The sequence below is a fragment of the Thermobia domestica genome, chromosome 10 (genome assembly GCF_964235325.1).
Source record: "Thermobia domestica chromosome 10, izTheDome1.hap1.1, whole genome shotgun sequence".
Lineage (NCBI taxonomy): Eukaryota > Metazoa > Arthropoda > Insecta > Zygentoma > Lepismatidae > Thermobia > Thermobia domestica.
Genome location: NC_137463.1, coordinates 117,630,034 through 117,656,782, shown reverse-complemented (window position 1 = coordinate 117,656,782; position 26,749 = coordinate 117,630,034). Strand labels below are relative to the sequence as shown.

At 38.7% G+C, this 26,749-nt stretch overlaps 1 protein-coding gene across 2 annotated transcripts in view; it reads left to right on the top strand.

Annotated features, from left to right (window-relative positions):
* The window catches only part of LOC145662067 (putative fatty acyl-CoA reductase CG5065), a 122,586-nt gene that overhangs the window by 58,977 nt on the left and 36,860 nt on the right, over window positions 1-26,749 (top strand). For both annotated transcript variants that reach the window (XM_081727404.1, XM_081727402.1), the window contains exon 5: window positions 854-963. In XM_081727404.1, the coding sequence (XP_081583530.1) occupies window positions 854-963 (110 nt within the window). The remainder of the gene's footprint in view (window positions 1-853; window positions 964-26,749) is intronic.

The following is a 26,749-nucleotide window of genomic DNA, read 5'->3' as shown; positions in this document are numbered from 1 at the left end:
TGACTTTGCCAATTATTTCAGTCTAACTACCGATAGAAACTACTGTCAATGGAATATAAAATGTTCATGTAAAACTTAATGCTTCCTCAACTCTGAACTTTCTGCTCGCTTTTCAAGCTGTTAAAGATCCACTGAAGTTTACGTTAATGTATAACTCTTGTTTAACCATCGCCTCTGACTTAGAATTCTCAAAATGGAGTCCTAACTAAGCTGCTTTTATCACCCAAAAACGATTGATTCACCCTACTTGGTGAAAATCAATAGACCCTTTAAATGAATTTTCCTATATCTACCTTAACAAGTTTTCGTGAGATAAGACTGAATTAAATTTCATAAATTATATACCAAAATGGAAAATTCATCCCCTTTCATGAAAATCGAAACGGCGGAATACAATTGTACTCCTATTCTGTTTCATAAAAATCACTGGGCACTCTCGATACTGTTTTCACTGCAGTCATCTGTAAATAAGTTCTTCCGAAGTGAAGACAGAGTTAAATGATTTTCAAATCCAAAACTTATATATTTACTCCATTTGATCGGTTTAATATGGGAGTTTAACGTCCTTTTCAGGACCAAGGCTATGTATATGAGACGTCGACCTACAGTTTAACATGGAATCCGCACCATATGAATAAAATAGTACGCTAACAAAACTTTAGTGAAATTAAAAGCAAATATCACAGATTAATATAAATTGTACTGTAAGAAATCAGACTTTTAGACATGTTTCTGATTTAAAGTTTGATGTTTTATAAACATAATACACGAATCTTAATGCATCTCTATAAATATATTTTAGTCTGTAAATGAACATTAATTATTTTGCCTGAAAACGTTTATTTTATTCCAGCCTTCTGGACAGGAAGCCTAACACTTACACATATACTAAAGCATTAGCAGAAAAACTGATTTCTAAGCACTGCTCAGAACTTCCTATTTCAATCATTAGACCATCTATTGGTAAGTTCAAATAGTACCTATATAATGATTATAGCATGTAGAACATATTTGATGATATGAGTAGAATCATGATGATTGTATTACTTCTGCTATATCACGCAGGTATTACGATACTTACCGTTGGAATAGTTCCCAATACACTACGCTATTTTTCATATATCTTCCATATTTCTGAGGTATTATTTAATACTTTGCTTAATGAATTTACATTTTCGGCAAAAGCATGGATCCAGATTCATTTAACTTTACTATTTGTTATTATTATTTTAAATGGTAAAAATATAAATGTTCGAAGATACTAAGAGGACAAAGTTGTTATATTTGTTGCAGTTTCAGTATTCAATCCTGTTGGGAGACCAGTGAAAGACTTAATTTGGGGCCGAGAATCAGGAACACATCACACCCATGTTGTGAGTAGGGCTGCCAACCCTTTGGTATTTTACCGGACAATGCGAATTTTGATATCCTTATCCGTATCCGGTACGATATCAAAACCGGACGTTAAATGTCCGGTAATTTTTCCTCTTACTAGTTCTGTTCTCTGTTCTATTCAGACTATTTTGGAGTGACGAAAGGAATCGTTTGTCGATGAACATGGTTAAAGCAGAGCTTATAATTCGCTTTGATACCGATCTGTCGTGCGTGGAATTTGCTGAAAAGTTGAAGGCAGGAAATTTTATTGAACTTATCAAAATTACTAAAGGTCAATAAAAGTACATTTTCAAGAGCGCAGCTAGCATTGCCTCATCCTCAGTTACATCATCCAATTAAATAATGCATCTAGATCTATTTTTAAAAAATATATGTAGGGATTATGAGACATTACTAGGCCCATCGAAGCTGATAAGACTTATTTTTCAACTATATTTTGTGCATGCTATAATTACTGTATATTGCCAATTATTATTATTATTATTATTATTATTATTATTATTATTATTATTATTATTATTATTATTATTATTATTATTATTATTATTATTATTATTTTTGTTTTAAATACGATGTACTATTGATGATAGACTACAAAGATTACATGTGCGGACTCAATCAAAACTGGAATAAGTAAGTTTAATGAATGTTTCAAAACTAACTAAAGTTATTAAATTCGAACTCCAAATCACTCAATTTTATGTGAAATAAGCACTTTCAGGTTGTTAACATTTTTTACGAACGATGATGTCACAATCTTAAAGAGTATACGTACTCAGGAGGGTGCCCGGTATTTGCATTTTCAGAAGTTGGTAACAGTAGTTGTGAGTTGTGAACCACACGGCCTTGCTTCTTCCGAATTTCCTCCACTGTGTTTCATTCTCGCTCGATAAAGATTCCTTGATTTTATTTTCTTCTTCATCACTATTCATCAAATCAGCATCAAATCATCATCACTCACAATAAACACAAGATATCAGAGGATCCTTTGAAGACCCAGATTTAAAAAAAAAAATAGTATGTTTTAATGTTCCGATGCATAAATATTATACAACTACAATAAATAAGTTACTAGTAGTGGCATAAGCGACAGGGGCTTCGGAATTTAATTTTTCTTGACCATAATATTGTGAGAAAATAAACATATAATATATTAGGATTAGGGATGCGCACGAGTCGAGTCGAGTCGAGATTTAAGCCTGTCTCGACTCAACTCGAGAAAATGTTGTCTCGATTCGTGTCTCGACTCGAAAATACGTTGCTGTCTCGACTCGTGTCTCGACTCGACAGTCTCTGTCTCGACTCGACTCGAATTCGAGTCGAGACGTCTCGAAATTCGAATCGAGACAAAATATACGAGTTAAAATATATACACACATCACCCAGACCGTTATGACTACCTACTTAATTGTTAGTATGTCCACCTTTTGGCACGAATAACAACGGCAACGCGTCTTGGCATGGTCGCAATGTTCTTCGGTGGGTCGCTGGAGAGAGTTGACACCACATATGCACACACAGGTCATCTAATTCCCGTAAATTCCGGGGAGGGGGTGATGCGCCCTCAGGTCACGTTCAATCACATCCCAGATGTGATCGATTGGGTTCAGATCCGGAGAGTTTGGGGGCCAGCACATCACTTGGAACTCGCTCCTGTGTTCCTCGAACCACTCCATCACACTCCTGGCCTTGTGACATGGTGCATTATCTTGTCGAAAAATGCCACTACCGATGAGAAACATGGCCATCATGAAGGGATGTACGTAGTCTGCAAGCAGCGTGCGACGCCTCGGCCGTCATGGTGCCTTGCTCGAGCTCCAATAGACACATGGATGCTCACCTGAATGTTCCCTAGATAATAATTAAGCCGCAGCCAGTTTGTCTCCGCCCCCCAGTACAGATGTCGCGGAGCTGTTCCCTTGGAACACGACGGATTCGCACCCTCACATCGTCATGATGAAGATGATATCGGGATTCATCAGATAATGCAACGCTCTGCCATTGTGCCAAGCTCTAGTGGCGATGATAACGTGTTCATTTCAGTTGTAGTTGCCGATGTCGTGGTGTTAACATTCGCCATCCTTAGAAGTGTTCGGTGCACTGTGTGTTCAGACTAGTGTTGTGAAGGTCTGTGAAAAAAAAACAGAAATTTTGGGTTTAAAAAAAAAAACAGTTTTTTTAATGGTTTTCCCGAGCTGGGGAAAAAACGGAAAATTTGGGTATTATCAGAATCATCATTTTTGTTAATCACAGAATCATTTTAGTTAATATGTTAAATCAAATATATTTCATAGAGATATCTTCATTGTTCTATGTAAAATTCCGGAAATTTTGAAACCATTAGAAAAAAATCATTTGTTCGGAAATATTGGCAAAAACAGAAAAATATAGTTTAAAAACTATTTGTTGGCCTGATGCTAGTAATCTTACTTGCTGTAACATGTCTGCAACATATACAGTGGGAAGTCGAAAATTCGAACTAATTGGGACCACAGGTAGTTAGGATTTTCAAATTGTTCGGATTTTCGAAAATGACCAAGAAGATGCCATTTAGGCTTACATATACTGTACGGTATGTTCTTCTATCGATACAGTGGTTATTCAGTACATACAGTAATTACAATACCGTACGTAAGGCTTCTTACATTTAATGTTTCTGAAGAACCTGCTTGTACTCTAAATAACACTGTTCTTGTAAGTCACATTTAAAACTTATAGGCCTAAGAAAAAAATAAAAATAAAAATACATGACGGACAATTACATATAGATGAACTTTTGTAAAAACACTGGCTTCACATAACGTCGATGGACACGCTATTGTTTGTTTCTCGCTAGCCTTAAGACAAAATGTAAAAAGCTTCTAGGGACCGCGTTCGGATTTTTGACGTTAGGATTTTCGACGTCCTACTATATATACAATGTATTTCGCTAACGGAAAAATACTTAAAGCAACAGGTTTTAATTCTACTTTACACACATATACCGCACAAGTGAGTAAATTTGAGCAGCGAGAAATATATTAAGTGAAACTTCCGTTAGTTATTATTACAGACTAGCAGAATATCCGTTCTTCGCACGGGGAGAATACGTTTCATTTTGGACGCAAAGGGCACCAAAACTGTCACCAATGAAATTGTGGGGCCCCAAAACTATGAATTTGACATTAATACCGATAATTTTCAATTATCTTTACATGTCACCATCCCCCTTAGAGTACTAATGGGGCTGAATTTGTGGATTTAAACGGCATCTTCTGTTCATCTCAGCGAGTATGGATTCGAGGTCATTTTCGATCACACACACACATATATATACAGAGGCGGATCTAAGGGGCTATCGCCCCCCCCCTCTCTTCACACTCAAGTATACACTGCATAAAATGGGCTTCAATCCTGCTTTACACTGGATAAAACTGCAAACTATGGTTTAACCCCTCCCTTGATCATATCCTGGATCCACCACTATACTGTATATATTGCTCAAAAAATTAGGGGTTCAGCTGAAACATCACACAAGACCTTAAGATAGTGTATGAATAAGCTTGTGTTTGACTCATATATATCATACAAGAAGGAATGCTTTAAGGTACACTAGAAAAATGGGGCACATACTGGTGTTGGGGCACGGAAAACCTTGTTCACATGGCTCATGACACAAGACGGTTATGTGTGTACCTCTCGAACTGCTCACAAACAGGCAAGGCAACAACACTGATTGTTCCTTAATATGTCATATGATCACTTCGAATAGCCAACAGAGCCTCGCACCTGCGTGGCATGGATTCAATCAGATTATCGATGAGTTCTTGGAGAATGTTGTGCCACTCATCCAGAAGAGCGACTTCCAGCTCTGGAATGGTTGTTGGATTTACTGGCCTAGCGGCAATTCGTCTGCCATGCATATCCCAGACATGCTCAATTGGAATGAGATCCGGAGAGCATGCTGGCCACTTCATCCGAGCGATACCCTCAGCATCCAGCATCTCATCCACTAACCGAGCTCTGTGAGGACGAGTATTGTCATCCATGAAAAGGAACGAATCACCAATGGCACCAGCATAAAGAAGAACAAGAGTTTTCATGATCTCATCCCTATATCTGAGAGCCGTCAAAGAGCCATTTCGGATGATGTGGAGCTCAGTACGCTCACCAATGCTGATTCCTGCCCACACCATCAGTCCACCACCATGATACTGGGATCTTTCTCGCACAAACATGGGATTGTGTCGTGTTCCACAATCTCTCCAGATGAAAACACGTCGATTATCAGGCTCCACACTGAATCGAGACTCGTCAGAGAAGAAAACATTGCCCCATTCATTGCATCCCAACCCACGATGTTCCTCTGCCTACGCTCTTCGATCAACACGGTGTCATGCAGTTAATGGAACACACATCATAGGCATACGTGCCTAGAGACCACCTTCTCGAAGGCGATTGCGGACCGTTTGAGTGGATATTGTGCGTCCTGTTGTTGTTCGGAAGGCTTGCGGGAGCAGAGTTGTATTCTGACGCCGGTTTCGACGGGCTGTTAACAAGAGATAACGACGTCTCTGGCTTTGGTTGCTAGTGGACGGCTCTGTCCTTGTCTTCTTCGAACACTTCAAGTTGTTTGAAATGGATTCCACAATCGGGAAATCACACTTTGTGACACTCCTATGGCATGTGACACCTCCCGCTGTAACTGACCAGCTTCCAACCTGCCGACAGCTCGCCATGCCAACGATTCTGGCAAATCACGTTGTTGCGCAATTTCACTACGTAGATTTGTGACGCACTAAACACAATGAGAACAAAGGTATCCTGGAGCTGGAATGTGTTGGCAGCGCCACACTACAAAATGATATCTGTTAGCGCCACGTCACTGATCACGTGCACAGATGTTTCAAACGGTTCGTTTGCACGTTGGGCCTTCATGATTTTAATCTGAACTGGACAAGATAGAGTGTTCTCACATTATTCGTAAGAAGTTTTACATGTGTTTTCATCTGATTCCCTAATTTTTTTGATCAATATATATATTAGATAAATATACCCATTCTTCGCATGGAAATCAAGGCCTGTGGAAGTATTACCCTCATTTCCGCAACCGCGAAAACTATGGATCTGAGACTAAATCGATCATTTTGGATTACTTTTACATGTCTCGGTATATCCCCCTTCCCCCGCTGATTCTCGGTCCGTATACAATGGTAGCTGAATTTGCAAATCATCGCTAATGGAAGTGTCACCATTGTTCTCAGCGATTACGAAAACTATGGATTTGACACTAATATTGATCATTTTGTATTACTTTTACATGTTTCGGTATCCGCACCCCCCGCTGACTCCCGGCCCGCATTCAATGGTATCTGAATTTGCAAGTGATCACTAATGAAAGTGTCACCATTGATCTCAGCGACTGCGAAAACTATGGATTTGACACTAATATCGGTCATTTTGGATTACTTTTACTTGTCTCGGTATCCCCCCCTTCCCGCTGACTCCCGGCCCACATGCGATTGTAGTTGAATTTGCAAATCATCGCTAATGAAAGTGTCACCATTCATCTCAGCGACCGCGAAAACTATGGATTTGACACTAATATCGGTCATTGTGGATTACTTTTATATGTCTCGATATCTCAACTCCCCCTTCCCGTTGACCCCCCACCCGGTGCCGCATAGCATGAATTTGGAAGTTAATGCGATTGCAGTTTCACCATTGATTTCAGCGACCGCGAAAACTATGAATTCAACACTAATATCTGTTATTTTCTACTACTTTTACATGTCCCGGTAAACAACCCCTGAGACCCCCCTGGTTCATATTTGACAAAATCGTTTAACTCTGGTCTGGAGCCTGGACCAAGGTATTCGTGACTAAAATTTGGTAACTCTCGGTCAATTTGTCTGGTTCCCAAGCCGGTTCCGGTAAACGCCTCCCCCTGAGACTCCCCTGGTTCGAAATTTTAAAACAACTTTTCGTCTTGATCTCGGGCCTAGGTTAAGGTACCCGTGACCAAAATTTGGTAACTCTCGGTCCACTCGTCTGGTCCCCAGGCCGCATACAGACAGACAAACACACAAATAAACTTTATTTTATTTATATTAGACTAGATAGATTCTTGCAAATTATACCAGATTTTCATATTATCTTTCCGAACTAATTTTAAAGACCCGCTCCTACTTATCTTTATATGTATACAGTATATCTATATTTATATCTATATATGTATATAACAAACGCAGAAATAACCACATAAATAACGCTCCTGGAGGACACCTTTCTCAAAGAAATTGCTGGGGAAACACTTGTACAAGCTTCAGTTTTCGTACCGGACGATTACCGAGACCTGGTGAACAAAAAAAAAAAAAAAAACCTCCTTTTGCGATCGAATTAAAAAAAAATAGTTCTCCTCAGGTTAGTATTCACTGATGATAATATTTTTATAAAATTTAAATTTGATGGGTAAATCAGTGAACTTTGAATACATCCACATCGTATCCACTGAGTTGCGAAATTGTGTACTTCCAGACATGGACGACCGAAGAAAATTTTCTAGGGGGGCATCTTCAATGTTTGCTATATTAGTCTGGCATTTAATGTGCATGGTTTGTTATATTACGTATACATTTTCGTGAGCCAGGGAGGTTCATTCTTATCAAACACGGAGATTATGAAGGAGCAGATCTACTGTACAAAATATAATAAAAACATCCCTTTCGGATTTCTATAATCCCACAGTCCAACCCCGAGACGGAAACATAAGACATAGGCTTTTTGTTTTTAAACAAGATAACGTGTCTAGCGAATGCTTTACATTGTGAAGATTATATTAGTGAAAATTAATCGAATATAATTTTACAACTTAATATACATATTACTAAATGTTTAGCTCCCCGTTGCTATGTTGTAAGCGATGCGCCTTTCTCGAACAAGGTTTGATTCATGGTAGGAGCTCATGTGTTTCAAATCCGACATTAAACTGTACGTTCACGTCTTGTAGACCTTTGCTCCTAAAAACGACGCTAAACTATAATCTAATTTAATATTACTAGATATTAAAAAATAATGACTTACCAATGTGACGTCAATTTGACAGTCATCCAATCCATTTTATACTTTCACTTAATCCAGTGGATATTAATATAACAATTACGAGACACACGCGCATATAAATACTCAGAAACAAGCACATACAAACGTACACATACACAAATATGAACACTTCAAATCTATTTACATGTGTTGGACTGCACTGCATCAAGCATCTTCTCATGTATCTGCATTTTCTGATTCACCCACAGATTTATTTGTACGCATCAATCATTTTAGCATTTTCGGGAAGGTTCAGGGTTCGTTCTTCATTTAAAGAGTCGGTTCTCTGTATTGGAAACAGAATGAGGGGAGGGAGGGGGAATTTACACTTAATGAATGGATAACATTTTAAGAAATATATACAAAACATGGCGCTTCCGTCGCAGCACTAAAGCATTTCTTTTAGCGGTGTACTACTAGTGGTACCTGATGATAATACCCCCTCCCCTCTCAAGTTGTAAAGTGAGAAGGGACAGAAACATCCCAGACACTCAGGGTTCAGTTGACAATAATAAAACTATGGGTAAGTAAACATCTTGTGCAGAGTCACATTTTGCTTATTTTTGAACATTTCCGTGAAATCAACAATACAACAGCGGAAATACTAACTGGTTTTATTACTCCAACCATCGCTTCAACTAAGGGATAATTCCCAACGGTCAGTGAGCCATCTAAATTTTCGTTCTTTTTCTGTTTTCGTTCTCTTTCTCTTTTTCTGTCCTCGTTCTAGGGGGCGCCCAACCCCTCGACATTTGGACGTCTTTTCCTCTTGGTTTCGCCACTTGTTGAAGACAATCACCACAGCACTCCTCGAACACCTGACAAGTCCTGCAGTTTCCGAAATTCTCGTGCCGAGTGTTTCTGAGCGAGTACTTTTTTCAAAATAATATTAAAAATTATAGAAAGATTTTCGAGACATTCGAGTCGAGTCGAGATTTTTACCAGCTGTCTCGACTCGACTCGAGTCTCGACTCGAAAATTCGAGTCGAGAAATACGTTTGTCTCGACTCGTCTCGAATTTTACAAAGAGTGTCTCGACTCGAATCTCGACTCGAATTCGAGTCGAGTCGAGTCGAGATTCGAGACATGTCTCGACTCGAGCGCATCCCTAATTAGGATGGAGGAACAAATGACTAGGAAGTGTTCCGTCGGCTGATAGTCGACTGACAAGTAAACCTTACGTTTGGGTGAATCGAGTTGCTGACTGAGACACATATGAGAAAGTAGTACTAAATGTGGTCAGTATTTCAGTGAAGTTGTAGATGCGAAGCTCCAGGGGTTTAGGAGATACAGCTACCAGAACATCACATGGAAGTACAGAATAGTCTTCATACAGTTGAAGGTAAAAGCTCTGTAAGACCTCTTGTAACGACTAAAGGTGAATAACAAATATATGAGTACATATTAGGACTAGGGGGGAGTCATATAGTAAGGGTATACCTGACGGCGGCCATCTTGAAATCCGCCATTTTGATTTAAGTTTATGTTTTTAAAATAGGAATAGGGTCATGTGATACATGATTTAAGGCGCAAATTTAATCAGAAGAACAATGGTGACGTTAATTTTGATTTACGCGCAATTGGTAAAAAAGTTACAGGGAAATTAAATATTGTTGCAGCATATGTATGTCCTTTACCCCACCTTGTAAATTTTGTATTAATGATAATAATTAAAAAAAAAGCAGGTGGATAAATATTAGGTCTATGGTAAGAGTTGCCTTGATGGCGGCCATGTTCAAATCAGACAAAAGTTTTGAACAAAACGCATAACAGTGACACCTTATTAATAGCAAATTTTACCATAAATCCAACGGTATAACAATTTTTGCTTTATCATTAACCAGCACCAAATTAAATGGATCGCTCCTTAGACTACTGCTTTGACGGAATTGTTAACAACAAATGTGTTAAGTGTAACTCGACTGCCTTTGTCAGGTGTGCTCACTATGAGCAGAGCATTTGTGCAAGTTATGCACTCCTTTCTAAACTAAAAATTGATTGTACTAATTGAGGACTTTTCTGGAAGAAAGACCGAAGTTCAATTATGACTCAATTCCACTTTGGTCATTTTTCCTTAAATTAGCAACTTGTTTATGCGATAACAAATGCTGGTTAATGATAAAGAAAATTGGTTATACCGTTGGATTTATGGTAAAATTTGCTATTGATAAGGTGTCAATGTCATGCGTTTTGTTTAAAACTTTTGTCTGATTCAAAATGGCGGATTTGAACATGGCCGCCATCAAGGCAACTCTTACCATAGACCTAATATTTATCCACCTGCTTTTTATTTAATTATTATCATTAATACAAAATTTACAAGGTGGGGTAACGGACATACATATGCTGCAACAATATTTAATTTCCCTGTAACTTTTTACCAATATCGCGTAAATCAAAATTAACGTCACCATTGTTTTTCTGATTAAATTTGCGCCTTAAATCATGTACACAAGTTCCTATTCCTATTTTAAAAACTTAACCTTAATTCAAAATGGCGGATTTCAAGATGGCCGCCGTCAGGTATACCCTTACTATATGACTTCCCCCTAGTCCTAATATGAACCCATATATTTGTTATTCACCTTTTGTCGTTACAAGAGGTCTTACAGAGCTTTTACCTCCAACTGTATGAAGACTATTCTGTACTTCCATGTGATGTTCTGGTAGCTGTATCTCCTAAACCCCTGGAGCTTCGCACCTACAACTTCACTGAAATACTGACCACATTTAGTACTACTTTCTCATATGTGTCTCAATCAGCAACTCGATTCACCCAAACGTAAGGTTTACTTGTGAGTTTTTATGACACAAGTCGTTGCCAGTACGCTCATAATGCGCTCATTTAAAGTTACTTAGTGTTTGTGCATAATAACAGGGAAGTTTGGCACGAACTTGAGAAAACTAGAGAAAATACTTGGGGACAATTAGAAAATGAAATCAAAAGGGCCTGTGACACAACCATAAGGTGTCTGGGCCACAACAACCGATTTTGATGAAACTTGGTAGACTAATAGGAAACCTTGCAAAACTAATGTAATTACCATTATTAGAGTTGAATTCATAGTTTTTGAGGTCGCTGAGATGAAAAGTGACAGTTTTAATCCAATTCCACTTCTAGATCATACTCCACTCCCCAGGGAGGGAGGAGGGATATTAAAACTAATCGAAAACGACAGATATTAGTGTAGAAGTCATAATTTTGGAAATCGCTGAGTAAAAAGGTATCAGTTTTCATGACGTTCAAGTTCATCCTCACTCCTTGGGGTGGGGTGGGAGAGGATGACTTTTTAAAACTAGTCGGATCAGCTGGTTAATTAGTAACTACTGTAATTAGAGCGAACTGAACACATTTTCTCTCGGGTCTCTGCGGGTTGCTAGTTTCAAATATTCCTTTATTGTGAATCTTTAAAAAAATCAAAATTCTGCCGCCCTGTTGTGAACGGGGGGAAGATTTAATGTATGTGATGCATAAATTTGATAATTAATTAATTTAGTAAAATGCTAATGTAGGAGGAAGCATCACACACTAGCTAATAATTACGTTGATTATGCGCACCCTTCCACTCACAAAGTTTAAACAAATGAAATTAGATCAGTTGGTAGAGTCTAAAGTATAGAAAATAAAATTTTGAAAAGATAATTTAGAAGATATGCAACATGAAACTCTTGATTACAGGGATACGCAGTTTTAACATCCACCCTGAGTGTGAAAATTACCCACATTGACATGAAACATGCTCATCAGATTCACGGTTTGTACCTAATGCCGGCATCTGGCCTGAAAAGAAAACATAAGGACAGAAAATTTCAACACATACCTGACGGCAAAGCTGGGTGAAGAAAAGGGAATCCAAAATTTCCGCTTCAATCCTTTTAATGAGCTGATTGGACATTCCAAGTGTGAAAATACATTTTTACAACGCACTCGCGCGTAGACACGAATACGAGAAAAATTTTTTTTACTTTAAACTTTAGAATTACACTGATAGTGAAGCGGAGCTCTCGCTTATAATACCATTTGTGCACACTATTGAACCACTTTCACCGATGTCTTCATTCTTGTAGTGTCCATCTATGTGTGTTCCAATTATTCAGCACCTCACCGCTGATTCCTTCAGCTCCCTATAGTTGACAGCAAATTCTGGATGGGGTTACTGGATTACTTCTTCCTCTGGATATCTGGATCTCTGCTGTTCTCGCTTCCTCATGGATCTGTCATCAATAACCTCTGTCTCTCGCTACTCCAGTGGCGGCAGTGGAGGATGTACTTCTGAGCATCGTGCTATTAATAATACTTGCACTGAAAGTCTTGCTCATTCGCAACAACAAGAAATCACATGAATAATATAACTATTTACACGAAGCACTAATGGATGAAAATATATACAGATATGGTGACGTATGAAATAACTATTTACAATTTAATATGTAGTATCCTTTAACTCGGTCCCTACGAGTACAAGGCTATAGACTCAGTCTCTTGTACACGGGTACTATATCGTCGATTCGAGCTGCGAATTTACTGTAACGAAACATTGGTCACGGTGAATATAAATAACTGGCACACTACGTTCGTCAGGACCAATGGATCAGAAGCTCTATAAAATTTACCAAGAATGAGCTTAGCACACGATCACCATGTTTTAAGTCTTCGATTCACTTCAACGGTTAAGTAAAACTGTCACTTAAAACCGAACTTGTCGCAAACGATGTGTCTACCACCAACACCTTCAAACAACTGCCTCGAGTGTCATCCACTTCTTGGTTTTATCCAAACGGAAGTTCATTGTTCGTTCAAACTCCGCGTCGGGTCAAACCACTTTCAGCCACTTCTACCAAAATAGGTAGGGTAGGTTCCACCCTCACAGGAAGCCTACTTGTGACCTACTTAACTTTTAAAATCAACAAGTTTGTTTGCTTTTCTTCGCATAGTAGCTCACACCAATTAAATTGTTTTATGTCACTATATTCGTTAGCTAGCTTATTTAATAAGCTTTAATTTGATATCTATAGCTCACACGCACTATATCATATGAATTAACAATGTTTACTTAAACACAAATACAATTAACAAACTTGTCACTGGCCATGCTCGCTGACCTGTCGCGACGTGTGCTGCCATCTCGTTACGAATTACTTAAACTCCTGTCCGTATATTCCTAAAACTAAAAAAAAATATTCCTAACCTATATAAATATATTCCCACAATAATGAAAAAGAAAGAAAAAAACTAGTTATCAAAACAACATAAACAATACACAACCTATCTATATATACAAAACCACACTGAGCGCTACAACTCTTTTGTGCCAGCTGTGGAGAGGTGCGACCTTGGGTGATGGGATCATTCAGCCTTCCTTCCTGGATGACGCGGTTTATTTACATTTCTTCTTCTTTCACGACGTCATCGGATCAGCTGGATCCTGCTGTGGCGCTGCTTCGCGCTGAACATACCTCTTCAAGTGGAACACGTTTCTTTTCATTTTTATCTCTTTCGTCTCAGGATCACCGAAAGTACATACATTGTTGTTGGATGTGGAAAGGATCGTGTAAGGTCCCGTGTAAAGGAGGAGCATTTTCTTAGTTATGCCCGAGAAAGCATCAGACTTGGGAAAAGCTCTGACCAGTACTAGTTCTCCAACCTCGAAACGCGCTGGCTCGCGACGTTTATCAAAGGCCTTTTTTCTTCTCTGTGCAGACTTCTTCAAATTTCGTGCTGCTAACTCTGCGTAGTACTGTAATGATTTGTGTCTCTCTACTTCTGGGATCTCAAATATTTTGGCCAATTCTCTTGAAGGTGATTCTCCCAGGTGCACTTGATATGGACTCAAACCAGTCGACAGATGTATACTTGAGTTGAGACACTTTTCTATTTTCTCTAGGTGTTTGGGCATTCTTTCTGCTTGTCATGGCACAGTTTTCTTAACACTCTAACTGTCGATTTTACACCCACCTCGGCCATGTTTCCCTGAGGATAGTACGGTGTACTATAGATGGGCTTTAGGTTTAAGTCCGAGAGTTCCTTCTTCCACTTCGAACTTGAGAACTGCGTCCCATTGTCAGTCAAAATAATCTCGGCGGACGGGCACAGTTTCAGGAACTCCTTCAGCTTCTTCAATGCTGTATCTGTGGTGGCTCTTCTGCAAGCGTATAATCCAATCAATTTCGAGAAAGCATCCACACACACCAGAATGTAGCTCACGTTGCCTACCCCCAAGGGGAGAGACCCCAGCCAGTCCAGGCATATCATATACCCCGGACGGCGCACTAAAACTGGGTTCAGAGGTCCCGAACGATACGTGTGGGGGGATGCTTTCTGGGACAAACCACATGAAGCTGAGAATTTCTTGATGGCACTTCTCATCTTCGGCCATACGAAGTACTCTGTTAGCATCGGCACGAGTTTACTAGCAGACAGATGTCCTCGCTCATTGTGGTAGTATTCCAACAATGGCTGTACAAGCACTTCCGGTATGCAAATCCGTAGACCAGACCGGTCACGTTTACATAGCCGTCCATTTGACAGTAAGTACTGGTGATGTTCACTGGCGGTTTTCCCTGAGTTTTCCTGACTCTGCAGTTTTCTCTTGACGTCGCCAAATACAGGGTCAGATGTTTGCAGCTCTGGCAACACTGCAATCAATTCTCTCATCTGACTAGGAATGTGCGTGAGAATGGTCATGAGAGACTCATTCAGAACAAGCTTCTTCGCCTTATCAAACAGCACACCTGTATTTGTGGGGTACCTAGAATGATAATCACTCAGGTTGTCCTTTGACTTCACATATTGAAACTCGAATGACAACATACTCAAAGTAAGGACCCAACGCATAAGATGCTGTGAAGTTAACCTACATAATAGCAAGAAACGAATAGATTGATGATCGGGGCGAATTTTAAAATGGTTTCCAACTAAATAGTGTTTAAACTTGTTGACCCCATCTATTACTCCTGCCATTTCCTTCTCAGAAATTCCATAATTCCTTTCTGCCGCATTGAAGATGCGTGACGTCATCCCAATTACAGGACCTCACCGTCATCATCCAATTGATAAAGATGTGACGAACAGCTGACGTCGGATGCATCGCATTCCAAGATTAACTGTCTGTCAGGGAGTGGCTTCTTTAGCACTACTTTTTCTCTAAAGACTTCACGTATCTTTTGAAACGCTTCGTCATGACATGGAAGCCATTTAAATTTCACTCCCTTCTTTAGCAACTGAAATAAGGGATACAAAATTTCTGAATACTGCGTACTGAATATTCTATAAAATTGGCAGTACCCAATAAACCTTCTTAACTCTTTGACATTTCTGGGCTTTCTGAACTCCATGACCTTCTCTAGTTTCTCCTGCGACTTCTCAATTCCAGCAGGCGAGAGATCATAACCTGAGATTGAAATCCTACGTCGCGCAAACTGACACTTTTTAAGTCTTAGGGTGAGACCTCCTGACTTCAATTTTCCTAAGACTACATCTAGGTGGCGCATGTGTTCCTCAAAAGAAAATGACGATAACGTAATGTCGTCCACATAGTGGCCACAGAAATCACGACACTCATCTCCGAGAATGGTATTGATCGCACGCACACATGAAGCTAAGCTCTGCTTCGTACCAAATGGTAATTTCTTAAAAACGTATGTTATTCCATCGTGAAGGAAACCCAAATATTTCTGGCTATTTTCTTCTACGAGGATTTGTTGAAAAGAATCCACTGCATCAATGGAGCTGAACCAGCGTCTTTCACAAAGATCCTGAAGAGTGCTAAGTGCAGGGATTGGCTGATCGAATTCGCAACGCGTAATTGATCCGAGCTTGCGCGCTTCCAGACATATACGTAGTGACCCATTCTTCTTTGGTACTATGACAAGCGGACTCAGATAAGAAGTGGGATGCTTCTTTATGATTCCCCACGCCATCCATCGATTAATGGTGTTCGTAACGGCAGTTGTGTGTCGTAACGGGTACGGATACATTCGGGTCTTTATTGGTCGGTCATCGGTCACTTCTATTGTGTGGTGGTAGTTCTTTACTGTACCGGGCTTCTCATCAAAGATTTCCCTATGTTTGTAGAGCACGGCGTACAACTTCTGTTTCTCATCCCCACTCAAGTCAGTATACTTTTCGACGTGGTCTCTAATGTCATTTGGTGTAGCCTGGGTTCGAACCTTCGCCCACTCCTCTGGCGAGTATACAATATTTGCAAGTTCAGCTGCGGTTGGGAATTTCCCATCGTCCAACCGGCTGCGCAGAGTAGCCAACTCTCGCTGGTGGCATCCACCTACCGACGCTAGCGCGAACTGCGGCGTAGTCAGCGGTCCTATCCTCGACGCGCACATACTACTTACAGTGGGATTACATAAATCAACCACATCATCCTCGAACTCCCAGGATAATTTTCTTATAACGAGCTCTTCTTCTTCGACCTCTATGTCGCGAAAAGAAACTTCTATATGGTGGGGGTGATTTAACAAAAGGACGCTAGTAGTAGTCCCCGACGTTCGCCCGAATGACTCATCCTCATTCTCTTTTATGACCGGGATTTTTGAACTCCGTTCCCTTTTACGGCTAAGATGAATGCTTTGGTACCTCGATTCTGATTGGCTGAGAGAGGTCACGTGACATTAGGCCCCGCCCACGCGGGAAATTCAAATTTTTAGGTCACGTGGTATGACGTCATGAGTCACCCCGACCTCACCCTGGATTTTTGAAATTTGTTCCCTTTTACGGGTAAGATGTGTGTTTTGATTGGTTGATAGCTGTCACGTGATTTTAGACCCTACGATATTTGAAATTCGTTCCCTTTTACGGGTAAGATGAGTGTTTATGATTGGCTGATAGAGGTCACGTGATCTTAGGCCCTGTGACTTTTGAAATTCGTTCCCTTTTTACGAGTAAGATGAGTGTTTTGGTACCTCGATTCTGATTGGCCGACAGAGGTCACATGATCTTAGACCCGCCACACACCCCATGAGTGAAATATAGAGCGATATGTCGGTGATCACCCTAGACCTGTATTTTAGAATTTTGTTCCCTTTTATGGTTATCCTTAAAGTTCCCATGGAGGATTCAACCTCCTCCTTAAATAACCCTTTTTTGGTATCATGATATTGTACTGAAGTTTACATTAAATATTATCGTTCTCTTTGACAGATAAGATGATTCTTACCTTGATGGAGATCTTGTCCTTGAATTAGTAGCCTATGTCTCTGGAAGTAACAATGGTGAAAGAGGGGTGTCGCTTGTAGATTTCTTATAACACATTGTTGTGAGTTTAAACGATTTATTGCTCAGTAAGCGCTTCATTAATGGAAACAGTGTTGCCAGATTTTTCTTACCTAAACTGCTCCGATTCTTTTTGAAACGGTTCCGCAGAGTACAAGAAATTTTAAACTAAAAAATTTTTCGAACTAGAAAAATTTCAAAACTAAAAAAATTTTAAACAAAAATTTTCAAACAAAAAATTTTGAAACAAAAAAGTTTCAAACAAAAAATTTTCGAACCCAAAAAAAATTTCGAACTAAAAAATTTTGAAACAAAAAAAGTTTCAAACAAAAAAATTTTCGAACCCAAAAAAAATTTCGAACTAAAAAAAATTGAAACAAAATTTTGTCGAACTAAAACATTTTTTAAAAACAAAAGTTTCGAACTAAAGATGTAAATCACATCTAAAAATTTTCAAATCAAACTTTTTATCGAACTAAACTTTTAAAATTTTCGAACTAGAAATTTAAACCAAGTTTAAGAAAAAATCCTAAGAAATGTTTTTCCAGGAATCGAACTCAGGTCTTTCAAACCAAAGATGTGTATGCTAACCGCTTAGCTATGAATGAATTCGGTTTTAATCGATCTTGGTGGGTTTCGAACCATGGTCCTTGAAAAGGATACACATATACTTTAAGAAAATAAATCTGACAGTGTAACGCTTCTCAAATCAAACTTTTTATCGAACTAAACTTTTAAAATTTTCGAACTAGAAATTGAAACCAAGTTTTAGAAAAATCCTAAGAAATGTTTCTCCAGGAATCGAACTCAGGTCTTTCAAACCAAAGATGTGTATGCTAACCGCTTAAATGAATTCGGTTTTAATCGATCTTGGTGGGTTTCGAACCATGGTCCTTGAAAAGGATATACATATACTTTAAGAAAATAAATCTGACAGTGTAACACTTCTCAAATCAAACTTTTTATCGAACTAAACTTTTAAAATTTTCGAACTAGAAATTGAAACCAAGTTTTAGAAAAATCCTAAGAAATGTTTCTCCAGGAATCGAACTCAGGTCTTTCAAACCAAAGATGTGTATCCTAACCGCTTAGCTATGAATGAATTCGGATTTAATCATGCTTGGTGGGTTTCGAACCATGGTCCTTGAAAAGGATACACATATACTTTAAGAAAATAAATCTGACAGTGTAACGTTGATTAAAATAAAATGCTGATAGACTTCTTTGTGTGACGACATAGAAGCACATATGATTGAAAATGCAAACGTCAGCGGATCGCATTACTTTTTGTTTTACTACGAACGTGTCAGCATGATTCATGAAAAAAGCAAACATTGACATTCTCGTATGGAATATGATGAAAATGAAATGTCGTCACAGTTACGACAAGTAGTGACATGTAGAAATCATTTGGGATCGGAATTGCGATACTATTGAGAAACGTGAATGACGTCACGATCGATTGTTACACATCGTTTTGGTTCGTGATTCATGACGAAAAGCAGCGAGCGTTTTGATTGGTTCGTTGTGATGTCATTTTATAAATTTCCTCGTTTCTGATTGGCTGACGGTGACGTCGTTTTCACAACGACCTAAATAAAAATCTAAATTTCATTTTTCAAATCCTACACCGCTCTCAACTATCGTGTAAGAAGGTCTGTTCTTGAAAAGTGTCTTCATTTAAGAAGTTTTACTGCACCGACTTTTTGTTCATTGAATTTGAGGTAAGTTCAGTGAGATTTTATTTTTCACACAAGATTCGAAAATCATTTTTATTTTATATTTGTGGGGGTGGATCACGAATACACTGTTTTACTTTTAGTACGAAATATTTAGACTATGAAGAAATTAGTGGAATGGGAAATTGGGAGTACGAATCAGGATCCCCACACATTAGAAGTAAGCACGATAAATGATATGGTTTAGCGTCCCTTCAGCGAGCACCCGTCGGGAATTGAACCATGGCCAGAAAAATGTGTATGCTTAGTTTTGAAAAGAATACATTACAAAATTTCAGAAACTATGCCTGAGAATAATATGGTTCGATACCCTTTGAAAGCATTAGCGTCCCTTCAGTTTAACGTGATATTCGAGCAACCGCCCGGGATTGAACCTGGGCCAGAGGTGTGTACGTCAACCATTTAGCTTAGTTTTGAAAAGAATGTATGATAATGCGTGAGAATATTAAATTTCAGAAAAGGCTTGACAGCGATCCGATGTGTGAAAGCAAACCCCACCGAGGATTGAACCAGGGCCTTCCACGTTAAAAGCATGTACGCTAACCGCTTAGTCACAATAATAAAAAAATACGCTATACAGATTTTGTTTCGACAATTACGTATGTGTATCGTTAATGTTTGATGAATCTCTTCAACTTGCAAACGCATCATTTAAAGGTCGTTGTGAGTGGGGAAAAAAAATGCTTACGCGTACTTTGTCACATCTCAGTACTGTTGAAACATTCATTCATTCATGCATTCTTTTTATCACTATAGAATGGTAGGTCAGTTACATGCTGATGTAATGGTTTCGAGTTTGACAGCAATAAAACACTCATTTCAGTAACATAATTATTTAAAAAAAACTTTGATTTTTAGTACGCGTGCTTTCATAATGAGATTCTGAACGTCACCGCCAGGAATCAAACTCAGGACCTTTACATGAATTACTTAGTTAAGAATTTATCATGAATGTTATGATTTCCTGGGCTAAGCGGTTAGCATACGCGCCTTTGGCGTGGGAGACCAGGGTTCGATTCCCGGCGGGAGCTCATGTGGTTCGGATTCCACGTTAATCAGTAGGTCCACGTCTCATATAGCCTCGCTACTGAAAGGGACGCTAAACTAAAAAATCAAAAAATCAACTCAAATTCACGCTGCTCAATTCCTTTTTCCCATTACATATTTGTTTTACCGTACCTGTTTGTTTGTTTTCATTTTTAACCATGGCCGAATCGGGTTTTACTGTTCGCAATGAAATCACTCGTCATTATAGACGATTTATGTACGTTTATGTATTATGAGGTGTGTACGTCAACCATTTAGCTTAGTTTTGAAAAGAATGTATGATAACGCGTGAGAATATTAAATTACAGAAAAGGCTTGACATGCCCCGACGTGGAAAAGCAAACCCACCGAGGCTTGAACCAGGGACTTCCACGTCCGAACCATGTACGCTAACCGCTTAGTCACAATAATAATAAAAAAAATACGCTATGCAGATTTTGTTTCGACAATTACGTATGTGTATCGTTAATGTTCGATGAATCTCTTCAACTTGCAAACGCATCATTTAAAGGTCGTTGTGAGTGGAAAAAAAAATGCTGACGCGTACTTTGTCACATCTCAGCACTGATGAAACATTCATTCATTTCATGCATTCTTTTTATCACTATAGAATGGTAGGTCAGTTAAATGCTGATGTAATGCTCTCGAGTTTGACAGCAATAAAACACTCATTTCAGTAACATAATTATTTAAAAAAAAAACTTTGATTTCTAGTACATATGCTTTCATAATGAGATTCTGAACGTCACCGCCAGGAATCAAACTCAGAACCTTTACATGAATTGCTTAGTTAAGAATTTATCATAAACGTTATGATTTCCTGTTTATCAGATGATTAAGATTTTTCTTTCTTCTTTTCTTTTGTAGTAAATTCACGCTGCTCAATTCCTTTTTCCCTTACACATTTATCGCAATTGTACCTGTTTGTTTGTTATCTCCTTTTATTAACCATGGCCGAATCGGGTTTTACTGTTCGCAATGAAATCACTCGTCATTATAGACGATTTAACATTGAGGGCAGAATGCTCGAAATTCAATTCAACGCACCGCCCGTAGGAACCGATATCATACAGTATGTACATAACAGTTTCCAAGCAATGCTGGACCATTTGTTAGCCAATGTCGACGATGAGGCGATGGTTGGTTTATCGGTAATATCACCACGCAACACGAATAAACCGTTTTGGGTGAGTTTTCGCCAAGCCCGAAACTTGACATTGGAAACGATGTGGGCCTCGTTCGAAAGAGTGTTACAAAGTAACAATGCATTTCTCCTGCACGAGCCATTCACCGTTCATTTTCATCGTGTGGATATACCACGTGGCTATGGCGGTTTGCGGCAAGGAGTACTGGAGAACGAAGAGTTATTACGTACCAAGCGAGGGATTGTACGTGTACAAAATCAAGATTCAAGGTGCTTGGCGTACGCCCTTGTTATTGCTATTGGTCTGAAAAAATACAAGAATGTAGATGTGCAACGTTATAAGCAATATAAAGATCAATCGAAATGTATTGTGGACGATGAAGTCGATGCGTTATGTTCAAATGCAGGAGTCAATTTGGATCATGGTGCCAGTGTAAATGAAATTCGACAATTCCAGACATACCTCAAAGAATATAAAATTACTGTGTATACCAGTTTCACAGGCCGTGACATCATGTACGAGGGGCCCAACGATGAAAATCGCACTCCCATAAATTTGATTTGTTTGGCTGACCATTTTGACATCATCCAATCTTTAACTGCTTGTTTTGCAACCAAGTTCTACTGTGAAGCGTGCCATAAAAAGTATGATCATCGTAACAGACATGTAAAAAATTGTCCTGTAACGTGCTCCAAATGTTTACAGAGACCTCTATGCGACAAGAATCAAACGCCGATATTATGCAACGACTGCAATCGGCAATTTTATGGGGAACAATGTTTTAATAATCATCGTAATATTGTATATCATCAAGGGGAACCTGTATGCAAAATGGTGAAGCAATGTACTAAATGCTACAGAGTATATTCCTTTGTACGAAGTGGAGAACGACTTCATGATTGCAATGAGATCTTTTGTAATGTTTGTAAGAAGATTGTTCCGGGATCACATCAATGTTTTATGCTTCCCGATCGCCAATGCTTGAAACCAGGTGTTCCTTCACTCATGCACGCAAAGAAAGCCTTATTGATATTCTATGATATAGAATCTATGCAGGACACGAATATTGGCGATAATACGTATGTACACATTCCAAATTTATTGGTTGCACAACAAGTATGTTATGCATGTGTTGAAAACAATAATATCCAGCAGTCTTGCAGTACGTGTGGTCAGCGCCAGCATATTTTCCAAGGAGAGGATCCAGTTTATAATTTTCTCCAGTACTTGCGGGAACGTCGTCCCAATATAAATAGGATTTTCTGTGTCGCGCACAACGCTAAGGGATACGATGGACATTTCATCCTAAAGACCATGGTAGAACAATGCCAATGGAGACCTGACGTCATATTAAATGGGACCAAGATACTGAGTTTAACGTTGAATAATCTGACGTTCATTGACTCGTTGAACTTCCTACCTATGGCATTAAGTAAATTGTCAAAAGCGTTCAATTTACCCGCAACCAAAGGCTACTTCCCGCATTTCTTCAACACCAAGGAGAATCAATCATATATTGGACCACTTCCAGAAACGAAGTATTATGGTGCAGATGAAATGGCCGTCGAAGACAGGAACAAGTTCATGCAGTGGTACAACGATCATCGTAATGACACGTTTGATTTCCAGAAAGAAATTCTCAAGTATTGTATTCAAGATGTCAATGTACTGCGACAAGCATGCGTTTCGTTTATGACGTCATTTGAAACAGAAACCAAAGTGAATCCCTTCTTGGAGACGATCACGATTGCCAGTGCTTCCAATCTAGTATTCCGCCGGAATTTCCTTAAACCTAATACCATAGGAATTCTACCGGCACATGGCTATCGATGGAGAAGTACCCAATCGATCGCTGCAATACAATGGCTGGCCTACATTGAAAAAACCGAAGAAAAACAAATCTTACATGCGGCCCGACAAAAAGAAGTGTTTATTGCGGGATTCCATGTTGATGGCTACTACCAAGATCCTGAGACGTTAGAGGAGCACGTCTACGAGCATGCCGGCTGCTTTTATCACGGGTGTAAAGTATGTTTTACTACAGGCCGTAATCAGCCCATCTACAACAATCCAGAAGACACCATGGAATTCCGTTATGAACGAACGCAACGCAAAAATGCAAGACTGCGTGAATTGGGGTACATTGTACATGAAATGTGGGAGTGCGAATTTAATCAGTTCTTAAAACAAAATCCTGCAATGGCGACGTATCTGAAGAATCACCCGTACATGAACCGCAGACCATTAAATCCAAGAGATAGTTTTTTTGGAGGAATGACCAATTGCGTGAAATTGTACCACCAAGTCGACGAAAAAGCAGGAGAAGTAATAAAATATTTCGATATTGTCTCGCTTTATCCTTACATCAATAAGTGTGCTAAATACCCTGTAGGCCATCCACGAATTTATCTACAGGGTGATGAAAATATACCACCAATAAATAAAGTCAATGGTCTAATCAAAATGACGATATTACCAAGTCGCCATCTTTATCATGGTCTCCTGCCTTACCGATGCAACAAGAAACTACTCTTTCCACTGTGTGCTGCGTGTGCCGAAGAAATGAACCCAGACCCTACAGCAACGTGTACACACAACGATCAGGAGCGATGCCTCACTGGAACATGGGTATCATATGAAATCCAGAAAGCAGTAGAATTAGGATATCAACCAGTGGAAATTTTTGAAATTTGGGATTATGACATTGAACAATATGATCCCATCACGAAAACAGGTGGCTTGTTCACGGAATATATCAATACGTTTTTAAAATCAAAAATGGAAGCGTCTGGCTGGCCTAGTTCCTGTGTGACCGAAGAAGACAAATCAAAATTCATACAAACCGTCCTGGAGCGTGAAGGTATTGCATTGGATCCGTCCAAAATTGAAAATAATCCTGCACGAAGAAGTTTATCTAAGCTTTGTGTTAACTCATTATGGGGAAAGCTTTGCCAAAGATCAAACTTTAGCCAGACCACAATTATTGACCGGCCGGAAGAATTTTATGAAAAACTCACTTCCCCCGACATTAAACTCCATCAAATTGTACCCATCAATGATACGATGTTGTATGCGTTCTGGGAGTACAATGAACATGTGCCTGTTCAAAACCGAAACACCAATGTCGTGTTAGGTGCATTTACAACATGTCAGGCACGCCTGGAACTGTACAAGTACCTGGAAATGTTGCAGGAACGTGTTTTATATTTCGACACGGATTCTGTAATATTTACAGAAAAGCCCGGGGAGCCAACCATTGAACCTTCAACGTACTTGGGATGCTTATCGAATGAGATGGAGTCTTACGGACCACGAGCATACATCAAAACATTTGTCAGTGGAGGACCAAAAAATTACAGCCTAGAAATATACAATCCGGATACCAACGTCACCAGTTACATATGCAAAATTAGAGGATTTACATTAAATTACAATGCAGGACAACAATTAAATTTCAATACGCTAAAAGAAATGATTACAAATCAATGCCGTGGACAAGTCACCATCACTATCCCCCATAAGATATGCAGGACCAAAGACCATACCATCGTCACACGCAAAGAAGAAAAAATGTACAGTATCCAGTACACAAAACGTCGATTTAAAGAATTCAATTCTTATGATACGGTTCCGTACGGGTACGTTAAAAAACAGAAGATGGAACTGGAAAAAGAAGATGAAGAAGAAAAAACTGTAAATACCCAATAAGGCCGCCATTTCTTTTTTCCTTTTCCTTTTCTTCTTTCCCTTCCTTAACCACAAAGCAGCAACACCAAGAAGAAGAAAATGAAGTACCCACAAGAGTTCATAAATCATCAACATCACCATCAGTGGAAGAAATGCAGTCATCTCGTACCGAAGGAGGAACCTTGACCATAAAGCAGCAACACCAAGAAAAATGCAGTACCCAGAAAAAGTTCGTAAACATCCATCAGTGGATGAAATGGTGTTATCTCGTACCCGAGGAGGAAGATGAGCCTAAACAGATCCATCATTTACGAGTAAGTTTTATTTCTCTCTTATCAATATTGACTCATTTTTATTGTTTCAGAAAAAAAAGAAATTCATAAAGTAATCCGTCGTTTCTTCTTTTTCTTTACAGGATACGGCTACAAGATTCGAAGATGATGATACGTCCAACATATTCATTAAACTAGATCCTGTATTTATTATGTTAATAAACATGTATAGGAAGACCACATACTTTTCGTTAAAATACAACAAGTTGAAAAAAAATATGTTTTATTATTTCTTGAAACCCTGAACACTTGTTTTCAAATCATGGTAATCTTGAAAATTTAAGGTGGAAAATATATTCAAGATTTGGTTTACATGATTTTGTTCGAAAAAATAATTAAAGAATTTTTTTAGTGTCCAAAATTTGGTTTTTAATTTAGTTCGAAAAAAATTGGATTTGAAAATTTTTAGATGTGGTTTACATCTTTAGTACGAAACTTGTTTTTAAAAATTGGTTCGAAATTTTTGAAATTTTTTTTGGTTCGAAAATTTTTTGGGTTCGAAAATTTTAGTTCGAAAGTTTTTAGTTTAAAATTTTTTGTTCAAAAAAAATTGTTTAAATTTTTAGTTCGAAAATTTTTGTAATTTTTGTTTCAAAATTTTTAGTTCGAAAATTTTGTTTGAAACTTTTTGTTTGAAATTTTTTTTTTGGTTTTGAAATTTTTTTAGTTCGAAAAATTTTTAGTTTGAAAATTCTTGCACTCTGCGGAACCGTTTCGAAAAGAATCGGAGCAGTTTAGGTAAGAAAAATCTGGCAACACTGTTTCCATTAATGAAGCGCTTACTGAGCAATAAAACGCTTAAACTCACAACAATGTGTTATAAGAAATCTACAAGCGACACCCCTCTTTCACCATTGTTACTTCCAGAGACATAGGCTACTAATTCAAGGACAGGATCTCCATCAAGGTAAGAATCATCTTATCTGTCAAAGAGAACGATAATATTTAATGTAAACTTCAGTACAATATCATGATACCAAAAAAGGGTTATTTAAGGAGGAGGTTGAATCCTCCATGGGAACTTTAAGGATAACCATAAAAGGGAACAAAATTCTAAAATACAGGTCTAGGGTGATCACCGACATATCGCTCTATATT